The following is a 24,581-nucleotide window of genomic DNA, read 5'->3' as shown; positions in this document are numbered from 1 at the left end:
ATGCCATACGCAGGAGTATCTCTATATTTAATTATGTATTGTGACCTAAACGTGTAAATGATCAATTTACGAAAATAGGTACCCCTATTAGGTGCGACATTGCAAAATAAAGTGAATTTCTGGGAACATATTACAGAAACAAAATATTTACGTAAACAATTCCTTATGAAGCTATATATAAGTATATAATTATATAATGTAGGCACAATATTCCTTTACAATTCCTGAAATTAATTTATAAACGTACCTAAAAGCCAGTTTAATTAAAGTATATAAGGTGGTACCTACTATAAATAACAAATAAATACATTTCTGATAAGTAATCATCACAAACATTATAGTTCTGGCTAGTCATTAGTGTTGTTTCCAGAACTAATTAAATTAATGACATAACTATACTTATGTGTAATGAATCGACAGATAATTAAGCCACACGCTACCTACAGGAATTAATTGCCAAACACTAACTTTGGTAACTAAGCTTAGTAAATTACCACGTTAGAGTAAAATCTACACTTCATATTATAAAGCCGGAAAATTTGTTTGTTTGTACGTGTTAATCTCTGGCACTAATGGTTCGAATTGAAAGTCTTTTTGCGTTGGAAATGACCTATTCATTTATAGGAAGAAGGTCCATTTATAGGCTGTAAAACATCATACTACGACCATTAAGAGCCGAGCAGATCGGGTGAAATCGCGCGCAAGTAGCTAGCTATTAATAACTATTAATAACTACTACGCCAATAAAATGAAAAACTACTACTAACACTTGATATTGCTTCCCTCAAGTGGGCGCCACAATATTTTCGCCCGGGGTGTCAGTGGCCCTTACGCCGGCACTGAGAAGGGTCAAATTAAATTACCTAAACTAAATTACCCTTAACGGACGAGCATGCAATGAGCGAAAGAGGTATGTAAAATTCGTAGCAATTGGCGTTTCATTGTCTCTGCCTACCCCCATGGGAGACAGGCGTCAGGTTATGTACCTTTGCATGTAACTACTTACGGCGCGTACACACAGAGTGTCCGTTTTACTAGTATGTTTAAACGTATGTGTTATTAGCTGAACTAATTAGATGAGCGAGTTCACACACAATACAGTTCTCGTATAAAAAAAACCTATCCGACAATATAAGCAGCAATCCATTTTACAGGTCCGTTTAAACGTAACGTATATGTTACTAGCAAACCCGACTCCACAAGCAAATACATACTCCGTTTCGCCACCAATGATTTTCCCTGTTGCGTCAGGGAGGAAAACCCGTAGGGCTGATGCCTGATCCGGAGCTGCGGACTACCTAGCGGGTTTACCGGGGCTCTGGTTCGAAAGGCAGGAGTACGGGGTGGTTTTTAGTCAGTAAGAGTCTGACACTCCCTCTCGCCTCGCCCAGGGCGAGAGAAGTCATTAGATGATTTTGCCACCTAAAAAAAAAGGGAGGACCCGAATTATTTTTATATTATAGATAAGGGTACATCGGTCCTGTAAATGCTGTGTGAATAATACCTCCAATAGCGATGAATCAGTTAAGAAGGATGCTGTAAAATCGGACGTTTTATGATTGTATAGGTACGCGCCCTAGTAACGTTCTAGTAACGCGCATTCTAGTAAAACTATGTAAATGTACAATCAACTGAAGCTAAAGAACTGTTTATGCGCATTCTAGCAGGTAACTATCTATACTTTATACTTATACTTAATATTATAAAGCTAAAGGAAACTAAAGGACGATAGGAAACGCCGGCCTCATATAGTTATTTTAGAGATTGACGTGTAAAAGAGTTACATTGTAACCTATTTGCAAAATAAATATCATTTATCATTTATAAACAGTTTGTTTGTTTGTTTAAACGCGCTAATCTCCGGAACTACTGGTCCGATTTGAATAATTATTATTTTTGTGTTGAATAGTGCATTTATCGAGGAAGGCATCACGCTATGACCAATAGGAGCCAAGCAGAGCGGGTGAAACCGCGCGGAAGTAGCTAGTGTATTATATAACTGCTTATTAAAAAAATAACTTTTTAAGTATGTAGATAAAAAATTACTTAATACGAACAAGACACGTCATTTATTTATGTAGCACAGTAAATAATTATGGGAACTCCTTTTCTGATTCATTTCAATACATACACAAGTAAGTACCAGCTGGACAAACATTTCTAGTAAACAACGGACGGCATTACATTACGGTTGGTTCCTGAAATAACCACATTAAACATTATGTATATTGTACCTATTTAATTTATTTTATATAATAATACTACAGGTTCCGTCGCGCGATGTCACCTAAAGTTTTATTTTCTATGGGATTGGTAAATAGTCTGATGGTAAACAATAAACCTCCATAGCCTCTACCCGCAAAAGCTAAACAGTAAACACGGTGCTCGCTGCTCGTAAATAAGAGTCCCGGCTTGATTCGAAACTAGTAGAGCTTTTCTCGTAAACGTGAGAAGTCGTAGGTATTTCCAAATAATTTAACTCAAGATTATTTGTCGACAAAGTTAATTCATATCTACATAAGTAGTTACATACTAACCTACATACAAACAAACACTTTTATTTTACATAGAAATATATTTCTTCTTTACATAATACGTAATAATTGCGAACGCTTTGTGGTTGTGGTTACAATAAGGGTTTTATATAGAAATTCTCGAAATATTACGTATCGAATTTAATGAAAGTGTGTTTGCGGGTGTTGTTTACAGTTAAGTTGGGTTCTTGTTTCTGTTTAACACATTGTTTTACGTAATTTTCACACATGTTTTTCCTTTAACATAAGGTTGGTATTATCACACAACTGTTAAGAGAATTAATATAAAAGACGAGGACAAATCTAAAGGTAATAGAGTGATATTTACTACCGACTTATTTTATTTTAAGATGGTGCATCTCCTGAAACAATCTCGGGATTCGATTTACAGATCCAAAAAGTACTTATTATCCTGATTTTTAGTTTCAACTAAATGGCGACCTATGTGCAGAATAATAAGTACCTATGTAACCATATCAAATGACAAATGTATAATTATTTTAGGTTCTTACACAGCAGGTATCTAAGTGTAGGAGAGTCATGCTTCGGTACGAATGGGCCGGCTCGTCCGGAGTGATGATAAACTATAGCTATGGCTTCACAGAAAACTGACGTAAAACAACGCTTGCGTTGTGTGAGTGAGGTTACCTTCTTCTCTTCTCAATCCCCGATTCCCCAAAAACTTAAACCCTTTCATTCCTAACCACCAGAAGGCCAGGCAACGCACTTGTGGCGCCTCTGGTGTTTCGGATACCTATGGGCGGCGGCGATTGCTTACCATCAGGTGATCCGCCAGCTCGTTAGGCACAAGTTACTTATCTATAGCTAAATCTTTTTCTTTTTTTATTATAACAAATACATTACATAAATACCTAGTTACCGAATGTTATTCGCGTTATTTGTACATACCTATACATATAAGTGCCTACGTCCCTACATTTCCTAGAAACTTCAAAATGGGAACTCAACCAGTTGGGAGGAAGGTACCAATCAATTCTCGGGAATCGAGAATCACTGTATTGCGTACATAACTACATATTTCCATAAACTGACCGCATCCTGTCTAATTAAAGTGAAAACTGATTGGTATTATGTAAAGTCATTTAGTAAACAATAAACTGGAAGTAAGTCAAGCTGTACCTACCTAAAGAACATTAGTCTGTTGTTCTTTGAAAGCGTAATACTAATCTTGTCTACCACTAGGTTTTTTTGAAGGGGAAAATCATTCAAGTATCCCAGTAGGGTTAATGCTTGATCCGGAGCTGTGGACTACCTAGTGGGTTTACCGGGGCTCCGGCTCGAAAAGCAGGAGTAGTAGGAACAGCACCTTGCGTCATTAAATGATTTTCACCCTCAAAAAAAAAACATACTACAGCGTAAGGGACTACACATTTCACAGAGATCAAGCAGCTTCAATCAATTGATCAGTAATATTGTTATTTTGTAGATAAGTATTATACTTAGGTACCAATTTATCTTGTGAAACTAGTTTCTCTAATGGAGGGTATACAACATCAGATCGCCCACTGGGAATTCCAGGATTTTCTAATACGGATTACCTAATTATGACGCGTGTTCTTATAAACCAGGGCCAACTCAATTACTCCCAAGATATACTTTTCTACGAAGCTCCCCTGTGATCCACCAAGTAAATAGGTATTTCTTAGAAATTTTCAACGTAACAGTTAATGTAACCAGCTAACGAGAACTTAGTCTAGTTGTTATCCGCGGGTTTACTCGCGTGGTATGAGGAAAAAAGTTGAATATTCAGCGAATGTAGCCGATACCAAACTTCTAACCTCTTCTACCACACACAAAAAAACATAACTAGCATAAAATCATGATGTGAATGTGACGTGAAACATAAACAAACACAGTGTCGTATTAATTATAACAATAAATAGCGAGGATACTTTACTAAGTATATTTTTTACAAAATATATAAAATTAAGTAATAGGTACTAGGCATCATTTCCACGAAACTAGAAGACAATATGATGTCTGGCGTAGAATTTTTAATTAAATTTCTGTTACTACTCTACCAACAAAAGCTAACGAAGGTTCCACGAAAAACTTCAATTATTTTTTAGTTGGAAGGGAGCGAGTTTGGAGCTAACGTTGATTTAGCCGTCACGATTTTCAAATGTCTACGTCAAACGCAGAAACTCCACCTTTCCACCTACATCGCTCCTGGCGACTGACGGGTGATGTCATGTAATGAAGCACCCCAGGACCCAGGATCGAAAACAAAGCTCTAAGTATATTGTTTGTATTATGATAATAATGAAATGTCATAGAACCTTGTAGCATTTAGATTTTTGTACATTGCGTATTCTTGTCTTCTTATTTTATTAAAAAACGGAATTAGTTTTAGTAACATAAAAAAAACATATTGACGAAAGATTTTTGGTAGGTACATACAAGTTAGGTTTTTGAGACCGTCCGCATGAAATAGGGTTTAAACAAATAAAAAAATCGATATGGATGAGATGGGTAAAGAATTTTTCGAAATGATTTCTTCCCAATCAGTGGATTTTTTTCTAAATGGTTTGTTATTGTCGTTTCAAAATTGTGGAAATTATTTCGTCAAACTCAAGCACTCGAGTACAATAAAAATACGAGTTACAAAGCGCCTGAATAATTATCGTTAGCAATTAAGTATATTTAAGTATTGATGACTACTATTATAGAAAATTAAACAAGTTTAAAGATAATCTGAGTGAATGATGGCAAGTAGCAATGTGACGTTTTCTGAGTTATATGTGCTATCTAAAATTATTTCATATCGTGAGGAAACCTGGGCTTATAATTTCTTATCATAAGTTTGAGATCGCCAAACCACATTGAGCAAGCGTAGTTCCACTTACAAGTTAATTTAATTTTCAGACAATGACGTTTGATATATCCGTGTTTCCATTGAATAAAAACTTACTGTGAAACTATTGGCTTACCTCTTCTTCCACGTGTTTTCCTATCTCTGCAGTTATTTATGTTAAGAGAACTCTGTATCGATTTCACGTTTACAATTTGTAATCCTGTTTACTTTCAACAATATTTCAATATTTTGTATCGAACAAAGTAATTAGATACCAGCTTGTTTAAGTCTTTGACTGCTAATAGAAAACTGTTGAAGGCAAATCCTCCTCTAACGTCACCGGTGACCACCACGGCGTTCAATGTGTTAAAGAAAGTTGTGTTTTTGCTCTCGCTACACAATATGTATAGAAAAATTTCATTAATTTGTTTCCAAAATATCACAACCAATTTTACACGAGCTGAACATTTAGCACACGTATGTCATAGTCCAAGATTAAATCGGGCTCCAGAACAAATTTTCCGTAAGTGGTACAGCACGAAAATGGAACCTTTGTCATCGTCAGGAACGTGGAACAATCGCACGTCTTAAATCATCGTGCGATGACACGAATGTTTCGTCAACACGTACATTTGAAACTTAGCCAAGCTCGCCAAGCAATTGAAACATCTTTTGTAATGATTAATAATATCATTAATTTCGAGCTACAGTTTTATTGTGTCCCCCATTTTAGTTTCTCGGAACTCCTAAACAATTTGAATACCTAGTTAAATTTTTTTGCAAGTTGTAATAAAATTTATTTGTCGCGACAGTTTTCCTTGAAATGTTTTGAAAAACATGTCTCGAGTTAATCTGGGACGTAGATAGGTATTCATAGAACAAATTCGCGTTGCTTACCCTGCTTCGAGGTAATTTAGGTTTAAATTCTCCTACGCAAATCGTGTGTTTAGAACTAGAGACTTGAGTAAATAGACCCATGTAATATCCATGTGAGGATTAAGTTATTGGTACTATTAGAGGGATGTGTGTTTCAATCTGAGTTAGTTAAGTTATATATTGGTACACGTGTACATAGTTGGGGTTAACGGGTTAATAGTTAATGGAAGCTGCCATTTAAATACATTACTCAATTATTATTGGTGATTCGTCGGAAACAAGAGTTAAATGTTTTGAATTCCAAGAATTTTCATTTCATAATCAACATCTTGGTTAATTTAACTAAATACCTATATACGTACGGACAGAATCAACGAAGTCGGCATTATATTGATAATTAGGAGCAATTAAAATTAACGATTTCGTGAAATAAATCGCAGTAACAGATTATATCTATACTTTTTTTTTTTTTTTCAGGGGGAAAATTATCCAATGACTTCTCTCGCCAGGGCAAAGCAAGAGGGAGTGTCAGACTCTTACTGACTAAAAACCACCCCGTTCCTACTCCTGCTTGTCGAGCCGGAGCCCCGGTAAACCCGCTAGGTAGTCCGCAGCTCCGGAGATTATCTATACTGGATGGTATATTGATACTTGGAACAGTCATGTTTAATCTTTATTTAACAGTAATGATATACATATAAGGTACCTAATTATTTTAGGAATCAATAGCAATCAGAATAATTCGGTTTACAAGGACCGATGCGATGGAGATTCCATGATAAAATAGATAAACGTAGTTAGGGACACTTGTATTCAAGGCACGTACAGTTAATATTGATCTCAGCTTCTCTGATGATCCTCTATTGTTGTTTGCTGTGGGTACACTCGGCTACACACCGAGTTGTGAGAACCAGTGTAAACTGACCTTTGAGTGTGAGGAAAGATCATACAGAAGAGGGCCATGATAAACTGGTTATGTATAGTTATATATGTGTACATGTGACAGCTGCACCAGTGTTCCACGAAGCAAGGGTAGCTCCCCGGAATATTGAGTGGACACTCATGAATTGAGTATTGTGCTAAATATACGGGTTATTACCATACGGGTTTTCTGTTAAATTGTTTTTGGAAGGGTTTTGTTCGTTGTAGATATGTATACGGGTTCGTAAAAATGTGGGTTTTGACTAGCGGTTATTGCAAGCTTGAATGGATATTTCAGCTGTTATTTCTGTATGCAAGCGGTATGCGAACTAAACCGAAAGAATATCAGTCTTAATTATAAAAATCTACTAGTTACAAAGTATTCGTTTATTATTAAGATCTTGCTGTAATATTGTAGTGACTAAAGCAACGTCACGCCTTTTATCCCCGAATGGGTAGACAGAGGAGCTTATTACGACACGTAATGCCGCAATACAAAGTACACCCACTTTTCACCATTTGTGTTGTAAGTCCCATGTAGTAGGGGGTGAGCCTATAGCCATATACTGGACACAATTCCAGACTCCGTGCTACTACTGAGAAATTTTCGAAATACTAAAAACACCCCAGTATCCCTTTGCCCGACCCGAGACTAGAATCGAATCCGCGAGAGCCCTTGTTCGGCAGTTGCACTTGCGACTACTCGACCAACGAGGCAGTGTAGTGACTACGTTTTGGTAAAAATATTAATTTACCTATACTTATAGAGAGATCTTCAAGTTCGCTTCAAACTTCCTTGTGCGAACTGCTAGGGAGTGGAACTCCTTGCCGGAGTCTGTGTTTCCTGATGGGTACAACCTGGATGTCTTCAAAGCCCGAGTGAATAAGTTGCTTATGGGCAGACGTGCTCCACCGTAGGCCGCATCATCACTTACCATCAGGCGAAATAGCGGCCAAACGTCGGCCCATTTAACATAAAAAAAGATCTCTACAAATTAACACACATAATCATAATAGGTATACCCCGTGGGTATACCACAACTTACATGTTGTGGTATTAAAGAGCTGCTGTGGTAGCTAGTGTTCATAGTCTCACTGTCAATGTGTGCGTCTAATAATATAATCGCAACAAATGAGCTACAGCCAAAATAGTTCGAATCCGAGAATGTACCCACCCATCCTTCCATACTACGGTCGCTACAAATATAACTTTTATTGCTAAATAGGTGACCGGCCATGCGTTGTTTTACTTACCACGAAACACAACAGTTAATATGAAATGCTAACAATTATTGTTTTACTAAGAATTCAAACTGTTTGTGTTATCAGTTTCAAAGTTAATGTCGGATACCTATGTTCTACGAATTCGTTCTGTTCGTTGTAAACTGTAATGTATTATATTTTCATTTACTTGCCATCATAATTATGAGTGATGCGGGCTTTTTCGTTAATTCTTGGGATGTTCGTCTTACCCCCCAATACTGAAACGCTACTCAATTTTAAGTTGTACTTTTAATATCGTGCTATCTCTGTCTTTTTATGAAGAATTTGTTGTAACAGAACTATTTTTAAGAGCGTCTCAAAATTGAGTAGCGTTTGATTATTTGCACATCTATATATTAATACGTGATGCAAAAACTTTGGACCACATTTTACGAAAATTGCGCGGACGTAGGAGCATAAAATTTGGTATACTTATAGTTTATGTGTAGGAGAAGTGCATAGCGCTAATATTTTTCAAAAATAATGCTAATAAAGTACATTAAATCAATAAATAAAACATTACACACACATGCATAGTATCTGATCGTATTTGACAAAACGTCAAAATCGATAGACATTGCGATGATATTCTCACGTCTCATATGAAAAGAGTTTTATAAAAGAGTTTGAATTAAATAAAAATTATTCTTCAACGTACCGTACGTTAAGTGGTATTGTAAATTAAATCATATATGGTCGAATTTCGGCCACTAGGCGACCACTAGTTAATCTTATTATTCTTGTGATTGGGGACCAGGGGGCCTTAGTCTGCTATTACAATTGATCAGTGCCAGAGGGATGGAGCTATACAACCTACATAGCTCCGTCCCTCTCGCACTGCTCAGTGATCGACCATTCTGACACAATTGTAATAGCAGACTAAGGCCACAGAATAATAAACTAAGGCCCCAGTACTGGTTACCACTACGTTTTATTCCATTCAGTGGCGTAGCGTGTCCCGATCGGGCGCCATATAAAAAAATGTTTGGCCCCCCTTTTTTTCTTACTTTTTGAGGGCGGAAAACCATCCAATGCCTTTTCCCGCCCTGTATCTCAAGCCTCAAAGAGAGGTCTCATCGATGCTATAACAGCGAGTCTATATTTGGGGGCCTTTAGCATGACTTTAATTTTCCTAAAGTTGCTGCAATCTTTTGAATGCACGCGGAAAAAAAGAAAGTAATTATTTAGACTTTTGTAATATCTGAAATGGAATATAAAAATGGGAAGTTTTCATCTATACCTACGCACGTTGGGGCCCCCATAGCTCGGGGGCCCCGTATATTGATAATGTGCTAGCTACGCTCCTGGTTTCATTTCTCAAGACTAAAGAACCATTGTGTTTTATTTTTAAGGGCCTGTAAACCAGAGGTGTGTAATTAATCAGTTATTCCAAACATCAGGCAACCATGTCGTGACATTCGCTATATAGTTTATTGGACTAACAATGGGAGGAGGTACGAAAGTTTAACAACTTAAATAAGTTTGTATAGTGTACGCACCTATTCACTAACCTGTGAAAACTAAACACTGGCTTTGGATCTAACACGCTTTACTTTGATATTAACTTTACAATTATTTTAAAACAATTATATTTTTGCAACTTTCAATATTTCGCGCCACGCCACAGTGTTACCAACACAATCATCATAAAAAAAAAGTATAAAGAAACATAAACCATAAACCGTAGACAATTATTAGTAACTATTTAAATCTTATTTTTAGAAAAGTATTAATTTATTAAAAATTATCAGAATGAGTAATAACTGTAATTATGTGAACATTTTATGTTTTCATAAATATGATTAGCTTACATCTGTGAGTATATTTTGACGTTGAGGGTACCTAGTTTGGTAACAAGTTACTCGAAGAATATTTAAATTATAATCCTGTAAAATTCTCGGTAAAATAATTTACCTTTTGTTTGACTACGTTTGCATTGCATCGGGTCGGGTTCTATATCCTTGCAACTTTTCCAATGAAGCCTTTTTGGTTTTGTAACAAAACTTTCTGCTTGACTGAAAACAAATTGGAAAAAGTAATCTAATTTTAAAACGATTGTTATTCGAACAATTTCTGTTCTACGAACTTTCTTTATCACTGAGAATGTTCGCAAAAACTAGTTAGCAATCATACTTCAAACTTACAACACGCAGTGAAAAAAAAATTAAAAAACTAAAAAAAAGTGAAAATATTCAACAAGCTCGCCTACCCCGTACAGTATTTGTTTGCGACGGTTGAGTTGCTCGGTGCGCAGAAGTCGACAAGATGCCTTGCTACCCGTGCTGTAGTCCGTGCTGCGCCCCGTGCTGCGGCCCCTGCTACTCGTGCTGTTCGCCGTGCTGCTCCCCGTGCTGCGGCGGCTGCTGCTTCGGCGGCTGCTGCTAGCGGCGCCGGTGCGGGCGGGGCTCTGCGGGGAGACAGAGGATGCGAGTTGGCGACGCCAGCGCTGATGCTCCGTTCAGAGCCATGGCTCCTCGTCGCTCACGGAAGCGGCGAGTCGGAACGTCGAGTGGGCGCCAAGTTGCGCCTCTAGGAGCTCGGAGGCGCGTGCCATGCTCGAACTCTGTCCGCGGTGTCTGCCGTCAGGATTTACTGGAATTGGCGATCCAATCGGCTGACTACGGCGACCCTTGAGGGCCTCGACCTCCTCCAGTTCCGAAAATGTCGCGGTTATGCCGTTCGCAGTCATGAACAGTGTTTTATGTCTGGATTTTTGTATAAATATACGTTCAGGTCACATACATTGGTTTAATTTAATTACTAGAGCACTCTTTTATACTCCCTCTGTGTAGGCACTCTGTGCGTGCGAGGGCTGTCCCTCTGTGTAGGCACTCTGTGCGTGCGAGGGCTGTCCCTCTGTGTAGGCACTCTGTGCGTGCGAGGGCTGTCCCTCTGTGTAGGCACTCTGCGAGAGCGAGGGCTGTCCCTCTGTGTAGGCACTCTGCGAGAGCGAGGGCTGTCCCTCTGTGTAGGCACTCTGCGAGAGCGAGGGCTGTCCCTCTGTGTAGGCACTCTGCGAGAGCGAGGGCTGTCCCTCTGTGTAGGCACTCTGCGACAGCGAGGGCTGTCCCTCTATGCTCTAGATTCCATTCATCCATGTAAAAAAATACAAATTAAACAACAAGTTTTATATGGACCATAATTTTATTCGCACAAGATTCACGTATGATTTGACAATATTGTACTCGGTGAGGAACCACAGCATGCTGAGGGCGGAGAGGGCCACGAACGTCAGCAGGGACACGGCCAGGTGCACGTTCCTGTGCCGCAGGTAGCTCTCGTCCGGCCACTGCACTGAGATCAGCTCCTGGAGACCAATAGTGGAATATCACAATGACAATACTATAATATTGTAGTCTTCTAGTTCCTTCACCAAGGATCGGTGGCTGGAGCCTGATAGCCACGGACTTTACCAATAAAATGAAATGCAATGAATGTATTAAAAAAAACTAGATGAGGTCGGCATTTCCTATCGGACTATTCTGAGAAGAAATGCCGAAACAAACTCAAAGGTCATTGTCTCTTTTACAATATACACAATCATCGCGCCCCTGCACTGCTGAACATAGGCCTTCCTAATACCTTCCAGATAGGCCGGTTGGAAGCGACCAAGATCCCGTCAAGGTACTTTTAAACTGTCATATACCTAGCTGCTTACCTCATCAGCAGGAGAGTCCACAGCACGGTCCTGGTAAGGGTCCACAGGGTCCGCAACCTCCAATGGAGGGATTACAGCCGCACGAGTATAAGCAGTAGCCGCCGCTGTGGGCGCCGCCGTAGTATCCACCATAGTAAACTGGCATTGTGCTTAAACTAAATAAACTATCACAAAATTATTGCAAATATTATAATTTTCTTCGTTTTATAATTTTTTTAAAGGTTTTATTTGTTCCGGAGAAGTGGTTATCGTTCAGATCATCAAATTATACTGATTGGTGATGACGGATTGTGTTCCATTTTTGAACATTTGTCAAATCATGTGTTTTCGACCAGCACGAACTTTATGTCAGTTTCTTTATCGTGTCGTCTAGCATATAATCTGAAAATAAATAAAGCTCACTATTCACTACACTAACCAAAAGCCGAGTCCTGCAAATCCGTCTTCGTCCATAAATACCAATGATGACAAAATAACTAGGTCTGGGTTTGTTTTGGATTTTCGAAAACTTCTCAGTAGTAGCACGGTTTCTAGAAATGTGCTCAGTATACCTGTGGCAATAGGCTCACCCCCTTTTATATGGGACATACGGTGGCATTATGTGCCGTAATGTGCTCTACATACTCCCTTGGACATACCCCTGTGGACAAAAAGACGATACGAATGGATACAGTAAATTTTGAAATCTCCGCTTTATCTTTGTAATGAGTCAAAAACTTTAAAAGAATATCAGTCAAAATCGTGATGACACTACAAAAACCTTTTATAACTGGCCACTAAACTTCTTTCAAAACAAAACTGTCACCCACCCGATTTCGAAACACACAACTGTCAAAAATCATCAGTCTGATATCTGCTGCGAAGAAAAATTTTACAAAAAAATCTCGCAAAAATCATTAAAAAATTCTACAAAAATAACATAATACAAACAAACGTAGTGTTTAAATTATAGAATAGAATACTTTTCTATAATGCCTTACCAGCACGGTTGCTACCGGGACTTTAATTTGGGAACGTTTGCTCGTTGCCCGGGTGGGTGTGACCCACCCATGTGCAGATGTTGCTGCCAGCCCTGCGTGCAAGGATGCTGCTGCTGTCCCACAGGCCCGTGCTACAACTGTCACTGATCTGTCAACAAGACCACGAAACTGTTCTGTTTTGTAATAAACGAGTCTAAAGAAGTTACTTTCTTTTTGTTTTGTTTAAACATTTCAAGTGAATATTATAGCACCCTTCACCCTACCTGAACACCTTTCCAGGTTATGAGTCCCCCTACTATAGAATGTACATAGCTAGTATAGAATATAACTAGTACATTTATATTATAGAATGTGGTTTAGGTGAGTCGGAGTTGAATCTATTGCTAATATTCTCGAAAAACAATTATTCTTCTTATGGCGCAGTCGGGTAAAAACTGCATATTAAATAAAATAAAATTACTTATGTAGCTTTTAACTGGCTTTTCTACCTTTATTTATTTACCGGGGACACTAAAAGAAAAGTAAACCTATGAGAATTAAAAAAGTTTATTTGGGAAAGTGGTTTGTAATCATGAGTAGGTACAATCACGTGTTTAAATATTGTTCACTAATTACCAGTCACCCTATTAGTACCTATCGCGTATACCAAAACTACATTTTGTGAATTATGTATATTGTGTGAATTATAATAGTATTGTAAAGGCACCATTCATGGTAGATCAATCAACACATTTGAGACGTTTTACTAATATTACGATCTGATGTTAAATCATAGAAACATTTACATAAAGCAAGCCATACGGGCTTCGGAGCTCACAAGATTGATTACCTGCCACGTGTACAGTGGCACACGATACAAAAATGTCACGGTTACCAGAAATATACAAAAATAGACCGTGACTTTGTATGGGGAACGTTCGTGGAACGGGACCCCTCGCCGCCAGTACTGGGAACACAACCCGCATCTATAAAAAAATCCGCTCTATCCTGACCTACGATAATATCACGATGATAGACATAAAACAGATCAATTTAAAGTGGTTATGGTTTTTGTAGGAAATGGGGAAATTTTCGGATTCGCCGAATAAGGTCGAAGACCGATGTGGACACGTAATTTGCTAGAATTCTAGAGGTGAAACAAACACAGTGGCGATGGCGTCGCGGGTCGCGGCATTGTCATTGGGAAAACTGAACTCATTGCTTCCACGACATCGGCCCCTATTCTGAAAACCTACTTTGTGGGACATGCGCATCACAGGCCGTTGACCCCTCGCTGTCTTTTGAACTATGTTTGCCCTTTTGAGGTTAATAAAAATGTTTTTGGTTGTGAATCAGAAAAATAATAGGTATACATCAATTTTATTACGGTAAAACGGGGTGAATAGGGACCAAAAGGTGAATAGGGACAAAAGAAGGGTGAATAGAAACTATGAAGAATTTCCCTGTACCTATTCATCTCTCGATTCCTATTCACCCCGTTTTACCCTGAATGGTTGGCGTGAATGAGATTCCCGTACGGAAACATTCTTTCTGTAATCCAAAAACTGTTGTTATCTGTGTATAATGTGTATTATTGTGTATGTAGTATTTGTAAATAGACCCATGAGTTCCATAACACGAGAGAAAATCCTTATGTAAAGCCAAATAGCCAAAACATACGTTTTTCAGGTCAGTGAGGTTTTACCAATTTCAGGTATTCTTTTTACCCTAAATCAAACTTTACGGAAAACTTTTTAAGGCCTAAGCAGGGCAACTCTTTAGTATTTGTTTTCATTATGTACTATCCGAATTTCAGTTATCAAACCCGAGTCAGATTTTAGATTTTACATACCTACCTAAAATGAGTTGAAGTGAAACAACATCCACGTAGTCCACGTGCTAAAATATAAAAAAAAACAACAATAAATGAAATATGAGTCGTTAGTTTTCGTAGAATCAATAAATATAATAATGTAGTACCTATTCGCCTGAACACAGTACATACCTATATGCGTATGTAGTAAATAAGTACCTATATGTATAGTACAGTGTAGTATCAATATCAAAGTACGCTGTACCATATAATTTACTTCAAAGAACTTTATGACGAACGACGGATGCTCTCGGTATCTCGGTATCATATTTATCGATTCTGAAAAATCGATTAATCTTACTGAATGAATTCCTTGAATTATTCACTCGATATCAGATGATGTTCATGACGATGTAACTATAGCTACAGCTATAGCTATAATATAATAATCACGAGAATACTTCATTTTTATTACTTTTCCAAATCCAAGAATTGATTTTACGATTTCTAAGAAACCACATTAACTATGTAATGACTGCTAAATACACGCGAAATACATTAAAAGAGAAGTCATGTGACGAAATATAGTTTTATCGCGGGTACATCGCTCGCCACTTCCGGCCGCCATTATCTGATGGACAAACAAAATGACCGCACTTCCGTTCTCGCGCACCTTGACGCCAAAGAGAAATTGTAGGTGTTTAATTATAATTAACAAGTGTGCTGTGTGTGGTGTGATAGAGGACGTGCATCATGTCTTGTACGAGTGTAGACGAATTGAGTCTCAAAGAAGTTATATTTTTGGTTTAGATAATTTTAATATTGGTTTTTTTAATAGTATTTTGGCATCTCCATTATCACCCGAGGCTAGATCTCTGTTCCATTTGACCATTTATTTTTTAAGTTTAAGGGCAAGCTAAACATGGTTTAGCTGCCGTCTATGTATATATTTTGTAGCATATAATGGGGCTGTCATGTTCCGACTAAGAAAAAAGTCCTATTAAAAATTTAGATTAAAAAAAAAAAAAAAAAAGTTTATTTACACCCCCGTCTTTAAATAATGGAGTGTTTCTTCAAATAAGTGTTTCTTGTTTAAGAACACGACAAATAAGTTTTCTTGTTTGTCAATTTGTTTGGTGCTTTACATGTAGCGTCTGTTATATGTCACCCCCGAGTTCCACAACCCAGTAAGGTAATGATAACTTTATTTTAAGGATGAATTAATCTAAGAAATAGAAGTGAGATGAGAAAGTTAAATAACGAAACAGAATGTAAGACAGGACTCATTTATTCACGAAACAGCACGACTTTTGTGACGTCACCACAGGGGTCATTTTCAACAGCAACCACAGGGCCTGTATCTCCAACTGTACGTGCCGAAGGGCCGGCCGCAGGGGCCCCTGCAGATGCCACCGCAGGGGCCGCAGAAAGGGGCTGGGTACGCGAGACCCGCTACTTGGCAATTGCAAGGGGTGCAACAGCAACAGGGTCCCCCGCCGCAGTAGCCCCCTCGGCAGGGGCCGCAGTTGCCACAGGCCCCACAACATCCACCGCAGCATCCATAGCCACAACACATGATGATATTATTTTATCAGAAAATGCTCGAATAATATTAAAAGATTTTTGTTATACTTTTGTTAGATTTTTACAATTTTTAATAATTTATTTTAATTTTTTTACTAAAATGCTATTGACTGTTTCGTGAATTTCTGACGTAATGTTTGTTTTTTTACACGTGAGTTTTTTGCAAGTGCTTGAAGTCTTTGGTTTCTAGCAGCCAGTGAGCAAAAGATTTAATTAAACAGAAACTATGCGTTTCGAGTATGTATTTGTGTTGTTCTGTTCTGAGAATAGTCGTGTTTGAGACTATACGATTAAAACTTTAGACTAGAGCTGGTACTTAGGAGCTACCTCCTGTTCTGTACTACTTGCTAGTTAAGTTAATACTTTGTTTGTATTAATGGAATGATAAATACATACTATGTGTTTCTTCTATAGGTTTTCTAAATAAACTTCACAGAAAATAGAAGTGAAACAGTGCTTGCGTTGTGTTTCGTTGTGTGAGTGAGGTTACCGGATGCCTAATTACCCCCTTCCCAATCTTAAATTCCTTAAAGGCCGGCAACGCACTTGTAACGTCTTTAGTGTTCCAAGTTTTCATGGAAGGGGGGCGACGATTGCTTACGATAAGGTGATCCGTCTGATCGTTTATCGGCTTATTCCATAAAACAAAATGAATCTTTACAATAAAAAATATTAAGTTTATCGAATATTGCTCTTCCCTCCTCCTTTCATTGTGCTAAAAACTTCTTGATAAAAGTTTATTATGTTTTCTAGACTAGAACATGTTGCTCTATGGTGAAAATAAGGGATCCAAATTCAAACTAGATGTTTAACGTCATTTTGTAAAAAAATATTGCGCTGTACACCAGCAAGTAAAATCATCAAAAAAATTCATATTTATTTTTATAGAAAAACTTTTGTAAGTATGTTTATAACACTTTCTTTTTATTGTAGATGTAGTTATATATAAATAAATATGAAAGAGGACTTTACTCCGCAAAACTAGCTACTTATAAAATCAAACTATGTTAGAAAATGTGTCTGTTATACACACACAACATCACGCCTTTTATCCCCGAAGGGCATTTACGTAATGCCACTATACAATGTACACCCACTTTTCACCATTTGTTATAAGTCCCATGTAATAGGGGGTGAGTCTATTGCCATATACCGGTCTCTGTCTGCCATACTACAATAGAAAATGACTTTTTTTCAGTTGACTCGCGATGCCTGTACGTAACTGCTGCGTAGGATGTCAGGGACCAATGCCAGGGCCGTGTTGCGGGGGCCCCTGCTCGCGGCGCATGGACTGCGGTGCGGGCCCCTGCTGCGTGCATTCCGTAGGAGCTTGCTGCTCACCGTGCTCTGGAGGCATCGGATGTTTACATGGGTGAGAATATAAAGGATAATCTAAGCGGGAGGCCTTTGTTCAGCAGTGGACGTCTCTCGGCTGATGATAATAATGATGATGACGATTGATTATTGATAAAATATGATCATTATACCCTTTTTTAAGTTCATATTCAACTTTTAACTCATTTTGTATTTAACTTAACAAACAATCCCTCCATGATTTACCAGTGTACCGAATTTCATTTTTCCACTGATAAAAAACATGTTTTGTCTGTTTCAGCGCCCGTTGCGGTATGGCAGGGTCGTACTTTAGTTGCGGGCACGGGTGCATCGGTGGCTGCACGAGTGGCCTGTGCGCGTCTTGTTGCGGCCCGTGCTGCGGCTGAATGCGGCCCTGGAACTATCTGTTATGTCCTGTTGTGTACCGTTACATGCAGTGTAATAAAATATGGATTGCGATGAATTTAAGTTTTAATCTACTTTTTTGGATCATCGGTAAGCAATCGCCGCCGCTCATTGGCCCCCGAAACACCAGAGGCGTTACAAGTGTAATACCCCTTCTGGGGGTTAGGAATTTAGTACTAATAAGTCTTATACTATTTGTCTTTACTATAATAATTTGTCTTATAGTATTTGTTTTTGTTGATTCAGGCCATTATAAGAAGACCCTGAAAAAATATCAGATTTAATTGTTATGAAGTACATACAAGTACTCATATTCAATGAAAACGACGCTACGCAGTCACCCATAGTTAGTTACAAATTACATAGAACAACAAAATTACGTAAATACTTTATTCCTGGTAACAACGATATAATGAGGGGGACAGACAATCATTTAAGGCTGTTTACAAACGCGCGGCAGTTGGGCAACGGGCGTGCAATCGTTGCAATGGAAACGCGACGCAAATTGCCGTCGATTGCTTGCATCCGGCGCGGTGTGCGCTTACTACGAACCGTTGTGGCGCAGCCGGTGCATCGGTGCGTCTGTTGTCAGCGCTTACGCATTTAATATTCAGATGTGGATAACATTTTGTGGTTGTTTATTGACGGGTTAAAAAAAAGTTTATGTTAACCTGTAGCACTGTAGTTTTCACAACATCATGTCTTGTACGAGTGTAGACGAATTGAGTCTCAAAGAAGTTATATTTTTGGTTTAGATAATTTTAATATTGGTTTTTTTAATAGTATTTTGGCATCTCCATTATCACCCGAGGCTAGATCTCTGTTTCATTTGACCATTTATTTTTTAAGTTTAAGGGCAAGCTAAACATGGTTTAGCTGCCGTCTATGTATATATATTGTATCATATAATGGGGCTGTCATGTTCCGATTAGGAAAAAAGCCCTAATAAAAATTTAGATTAAAAAAAAAAAAAAATAAAAATAAGTATTTGTAAAGACTTATCTATCAAAAGCATAGAACATAATTATGAGTAATGATCAAATTAATCATTATAGAGGCCAAATTGTATTTGTACGTTTCTTCTTTACTTATTTCTTAAGACAGTTTTAAATTTGGCCTAATTTTAGCTGAGAAATTCACGTAAAACCAAAAGTTCTATTTATTTTAGCCTCGGGAAACACCGACATCAAACACAAATTCGCACAAAAGCGACAATTTTCCTGAACAATATTTTCCAAAAGATATATTATTAACAATAAAACAGAATTGCTTATTGAAAATGAAAATCAAAGCGAATACAACAACGTTGGTGACCCCTGTAGCACTCAAGTCACATCCGTCGAGTACATTCCCACGACAAATTGTAGGAAGTGTGGCCCAGATACACGGCGCGGCTTTCGAAGTAACAACAATCGAGGGTGCGCGCCCAACCGAATATTTCTAATGAATTACGTTTACCCTGCTTTCCGTCTTCCGTGGTTTTACCAGTTACTGCTGACGGACCGAGTAACGGTTGTAATGTAATTTATCCAGGAAGTAACTACAAATGCAAAGTTGGATACTTCTTTTTTTTTATCTAGTCTAGTAGTAGTTTTAGAGCCTGGGTGTTTCTTCATAACTGATGACTGTTGATGAAGCGAAAGAGGTATGTAAGAGTCGCAGCAATTGGCGGCCCATTGTCTCTGTCTACCTCCATGGGAGACAGGCGTGAAGTTATGTGTGTATGTAGGTGTTTTCTTCAAAAAACTTAACTTTTACTTAACAAATCATTATTCTCCCGCGTTATTAAGCATCGTGGTAGTTTATTGTTATTTTATTGTAATGGTTGAGGGCAGTGACACGGCTTAATTTATTGAAACCAAATTGTGTCAATGGGCAGAATTGTTAACTTTTGGTCGAGGATAATGACACCGTTAACTTTTGTGATTATTTTGAAGAATCGCCCGCTTACTACGAGTAGGTCATTGGTTGCGTGGGTGGTTGCTATGCTAAATGTGGTGGATTGGACTACAGCCCGGTGTAAAGATCTGTGTGATTCAATAATTGTTGTTGGAGGTCTCAAAATCAAAGTTAAAATCAAAATCAAATTTAGTCAGTCCTCTAGTTGCTCTATTTGCTCGTTCCAAAGTGTAGATTCCTATGGAATACGATACGATTAAGTACGAGCAAGAAACTCCATAGGTTACTCTTTTCCAATAAAAGCGTTTATAATGTGCTCGCCAAGTTTATAAATGAAAAGAAAATCTTAAACCCACCTTTAATGAAGAAAGATAACATAAGTTCCAACCGCTAACATACGCTTCAAAAACATAATATTATCTTTATAAGAAATTCAATTACTAAATTAATTAGCAGCAACATTTTATCTTGAGAGAAAATAACTTCCACTACAGTTACCGTACCGTATGTTGCTCGTATAGCCAGTAGTCAGATAGCGTTAGTTATTAATATTAAAACAAAGGGTCGGAAGTAGGAACCACGTGTAGGATCGTGCCTCGCATTATAAATATGTTATTATAACTGTAAACTAAATGGCTTGTCAACTTATATATCCGCTTTTTACACATGAGAATAAGAAAATTTATTTATCTACTAGAGCCGAAAGGGATATTTATAATTATAATTTCTATGATTATGATAACTTCATCAGTCTGTGTCATTTACTTAACAGTTAAACTACGGGCCTCCTTTGAATAAGAGGGTTTCCGATAGTCTCCTGGCTTGATAAGCGGGTTGGAGATCAGTGTTTGAAAACGTTCAGGTTTTTCAGAGAGCGCTGCTGCTTGGTCCCAATCGAATGTAAAGTTCTTTAGTTCTTCAACTCAAGCCACGGGAAGAGTGTATTCTATTTTTAAAGCCAAACGCATCCACAGTAACGTAGCATAGCACACGTCTGGTGGAACAGCACCCTTAAAATGCCGTTGACGTCATGATGATGACGTTGATGATGTTTAACTGGAACGTAAGTCCGTATTACCACAGGGGCCTTAGTCAGCTATTACAATTGTGTCAGAATGGTCGATCATTGAGCAGTGCAAGAGGGACGGAGCTATACAACCTACATAGCTGCGTCCCTCCCGCACCAAACAATGGTCGATTCCATTCTGACACAATTGTAATAGCTGACTAAGGCCCCAGGTGTGCCGTCCTTCGGGGAATGACACATTTGGGTCTCTGCGGAAACGCAGCATTCAACGGAAACCATCAATACTTGACTTGCTAATCCATTCCGGTTACTGTACCCAAGGGATGATCGTATTGGCAGGATATGTGAAAGTCATCTGGATCCGGTGTTTTTGTGTCAAAAACTTTCCATAATTTTATTCTCCGCTGAGCAGCGTCTACATCATGAATCATCAGGTTTTTATAGTATGGGATCGCTAGATGAAAAATAGAGAGGATCGTAGTTTGTAATATCCCGCACTCCCAGTATAGTGTCACGCATTATGTTAAAGGGAAATCCAGTTAAATAACATCTCGTGGTATTTTTTTTTCTCTCGCCTTGAGCGAGGCGCAAGGGAGTGTCAGACTCTTGCTGACTAAAACCACCCCGTTTCTACGTTTACTTTTCGAGCCGGAGCCCCATTAAACCCACTAGGTAGTCCGTAGCTCCGGTCTCCTCTTTGTATTTGCTTCTTAGTCTAAATAAACAAAAAAAAACTCTTACTATTTATTAACAATACTATTAGCAAGAAACCATCTTAATAGCCCTCACAAGATAATACGTATTCCATACTAGGGTTACTACTTAAGCAATTAAAAAAAAACCTTCGACTAGGGGTGTGCAATGAAGCGAGAGTGCAATTCGAAATAGTTGAGTAAAACAATGCTTGACTCGATTATTTCGTAGAAACATTATGTCTGCTTGACAAGTAAATTAATCGAAGTTAATCGATTAAGTAATTGATTAACGTTTAACACGTATCTACATTTTTATGTTGAGAGTGAGACGGCAGGGCTAACTAAGTAACAACACGTACCTTTTTTTACATTTTGCAATAATGTCGATTGTCGATGAATCTGTTTACGTTTTATGTTAAAATGTACCTGATTTAAGTAATTTCTATTTTACATATTTTTTTTTATTTTAGAAACGTTGCCCCTCTCTTAAATTTTCTCCTGTGTCGTGGGTGCGTTTACAAACATACAAATGACACCCAGACCCGAAACAACAATTTGTGGATCACACAAAGAGTTGCTCCGTGCGGAAATGAACCCGCTACACGTTGCGGGGCAGCCGGTTGCCCAGCCACCGCACCAACCGTGTAGTCTTTACAGTCTTTAATTAGAAATACCTACACCTAAACCGATTTGGTTTATATACGTCGCGGCCTGTATTTTGTATTGATTATGAATTGAATCAATGCCCAATTTCGTGTCGTCGGCCCATGCCGTCGCACCATGTCCATGACACATCATCTCAGCAACCGTGTCAACACAACGGGCTCAACTACGCCCCCTTCAGCGACCTAACCGAACTATTGACTCAAGGATATTATGACGTTGTCATCATTACTTACTACAGCCAACCCAATAGGTGGCAGTGTATTATACTCTGGAACAATAGCCATCCTCCATATAATATGTAGGTATATACGGCAGAAACTAACCGCAATAATACCGAAATCAATCAGTATTTCAAGAAAAAAATCTTTTCCCTCAGATTTGTTACCTACCTCTATTTTTCCTTTACTCATTTTTAATGATGTGATGTCATTAGAAGTTTCTGTTATAAAAAAAAAAAATTAAAAAGCAACGTCACGCCTATTATCCCCGAAGGGGTAGGCAGAGGTACTCGTTACGACACGTAATACAATGTACACCCACTTTTCACCATCTATGAGATAAGTCCCATACGACACGTTATGCCGCTATACAATGTACACCCACTTTTCACCATCTGTGTGATAAGTCCCATGTAATAGGGGATGAGCCTATTGCCATATACTGGCCACAATTCCAGACGCCGTAAAAAACCGAAAAAAGCCCAGTAACACTTTGCCTGACCCGGGAATCGAGCTCGAGACCCCTTGTCCGGCAGTAGCACTTGCGACCACTCGCCCAACGAGGCAGTCTGTTATAAAAAACATCTATGTAATATTCGGTACGCAAAAATAACAAAAATAAAAAAATGAAATACAAGAATGAAAGCTCTGTCGTCAGTATTGAATTACTTTTAACGAATTCCTGGTAAAACGTTAAAGATTCCGCTCTCTCGCTCGTGCTCACGTACCTACAAAATGTATTTTTTACCATTACTTTACTAATCAATTTCGGCTTGTCCTACATCCCTCTTTTAATTTCCATTATTTGTCTCAAAGAAGAAAAGAAAGATATTAATAAAAGAAACGTTGAAAGAAAGAAAAATACATTTTACTGAGCACAAAAGAATAGGGTAAGTAAGTAATTTTTCTTTTAATATCCGTTGTATTCGTATTGTAGCCAGAGCTGCGGACTACCTAGCGGGTTTACCGGGGCTTCGGCTCGAAAAGCAGGAGTAGAAACGGGGTGGTTTTTAGTCAGTAAGAGTCTGACACTTACTGTCGCCTCGCCCATGGCGGAAGAAGTTAATGGATGATTATCCCTCTTAAAAATATCTTTCTTATATTTAAATATTTATTCCTAACAATTCAAACAGACAAACAAACACATTTGAATTTGCTATTACATAGTCAGTACCCTTAGTACGAGTTTGCTTTACGTTTAAAGTAACCGAAACGAGAAAGCGTTCGGGCTCTGATTGGTTGGTTTATTCAAGCCGGCCAATCAGAGCGCGCTAAACGTAAAGCAAACTCATACTAAGGTTACTGAATCAAATTTAGTGCTTACTTTCACCGAAGCAAACTCATACTAAGGTTACTGAATCCAATTTAGTGTACCTATAGAAATAATAATCCGGTTCCGCTAACACAGCCTTTGTGCCATTTTATCTTCTTTTAATCATTTTCTTTGAAGTAAGACATTCCTTTGTGACTACGGGCCTTTTACCTGAAACCGACGTTTTAATGAGAGTCTAAGGTAAATGGGATGGAAGCCGAGCCGGTACGACAGTGTAATTATTCTATCAAGGACAAGTTCAAAGAATTAATAAATTTAGTGAGCAAAGGGCCACTAATTAATGGCCTTTTGCCTTTCATAAAAATTAAGCCGTAAACTGTGAATAAGATTTTTTGTTAATTAAGTACCTAATCTTGGTTTTGTTGACATAGAATTTGGTAGACGGTGTGTATTTTGGTAGCTCTTTTATATTATAAAAGTTGTGTTTATTAATTCACTTAAGACTCAACGGGGCTGGCATATTCTATGAATAAAAGCCCTTAGAACAAAAGATTTAAAAAAATCTTGAGACTGAAAACTTAATCCGAATTTGACAAAACTACGTTCGCAGGTTTATATACCACATATTTTACATATTTCG

General features: G+C 38.2%; 1 protein-coding gene across 1 annotated transcript; it reads right to left on the bottom strand.

Annotated features, from left to right (window-relative positions):
• Positions 1 to 11,534: 11,534 nt before the first annotated feature.
• LOC118264365 (uncharacterized) lies at positions 11,535 to 12,357 on the bottom strand. Its single transcript, XM_035576850.2, has 2 exons — positions 12,068 to 12,357; positions 11,535 to 11,716 (listed from the first exon to the last, which is right to left on the bottom strand). Exons 1-2 carry the CDS (start codon positions 12,197 to 12,199, stop codon positions 11,537 to 11,539), a joined length of 312 nt encoding a protein of 103 aa, XP_035432743.1. The 5' UTR covers positions 12,200 to 12,357; the 3' UTR covers positions 11,535 to 11,536.
• Between the last annotated feature and the right edge of the window lie 12,224 nt (positions 12,358 to 24,581).

The sequence above is a fragment of the Spodoptera frugiperda genome, chromosome 26 (assembly GCF_023101765.2).
Source record: "Spodoptera frugiperda isolate SF20-4 chromosome 26, AGI-APGP_CSIRO_Sfru_2.0, whole genome shotgun sequence".
NCBI classification, from domain to species: domain Eukaryota; kingdom Metazoa; phylum Arthropoda; class Insecta; order Lepidoptera; family Noctuidae; genus Spodoptera; species Spodoptera frugiperda.
Note: the sequence above shows the minus strand (reverse complement) of the source record. Positions and strands in the feature narration are given on the sequence as shown.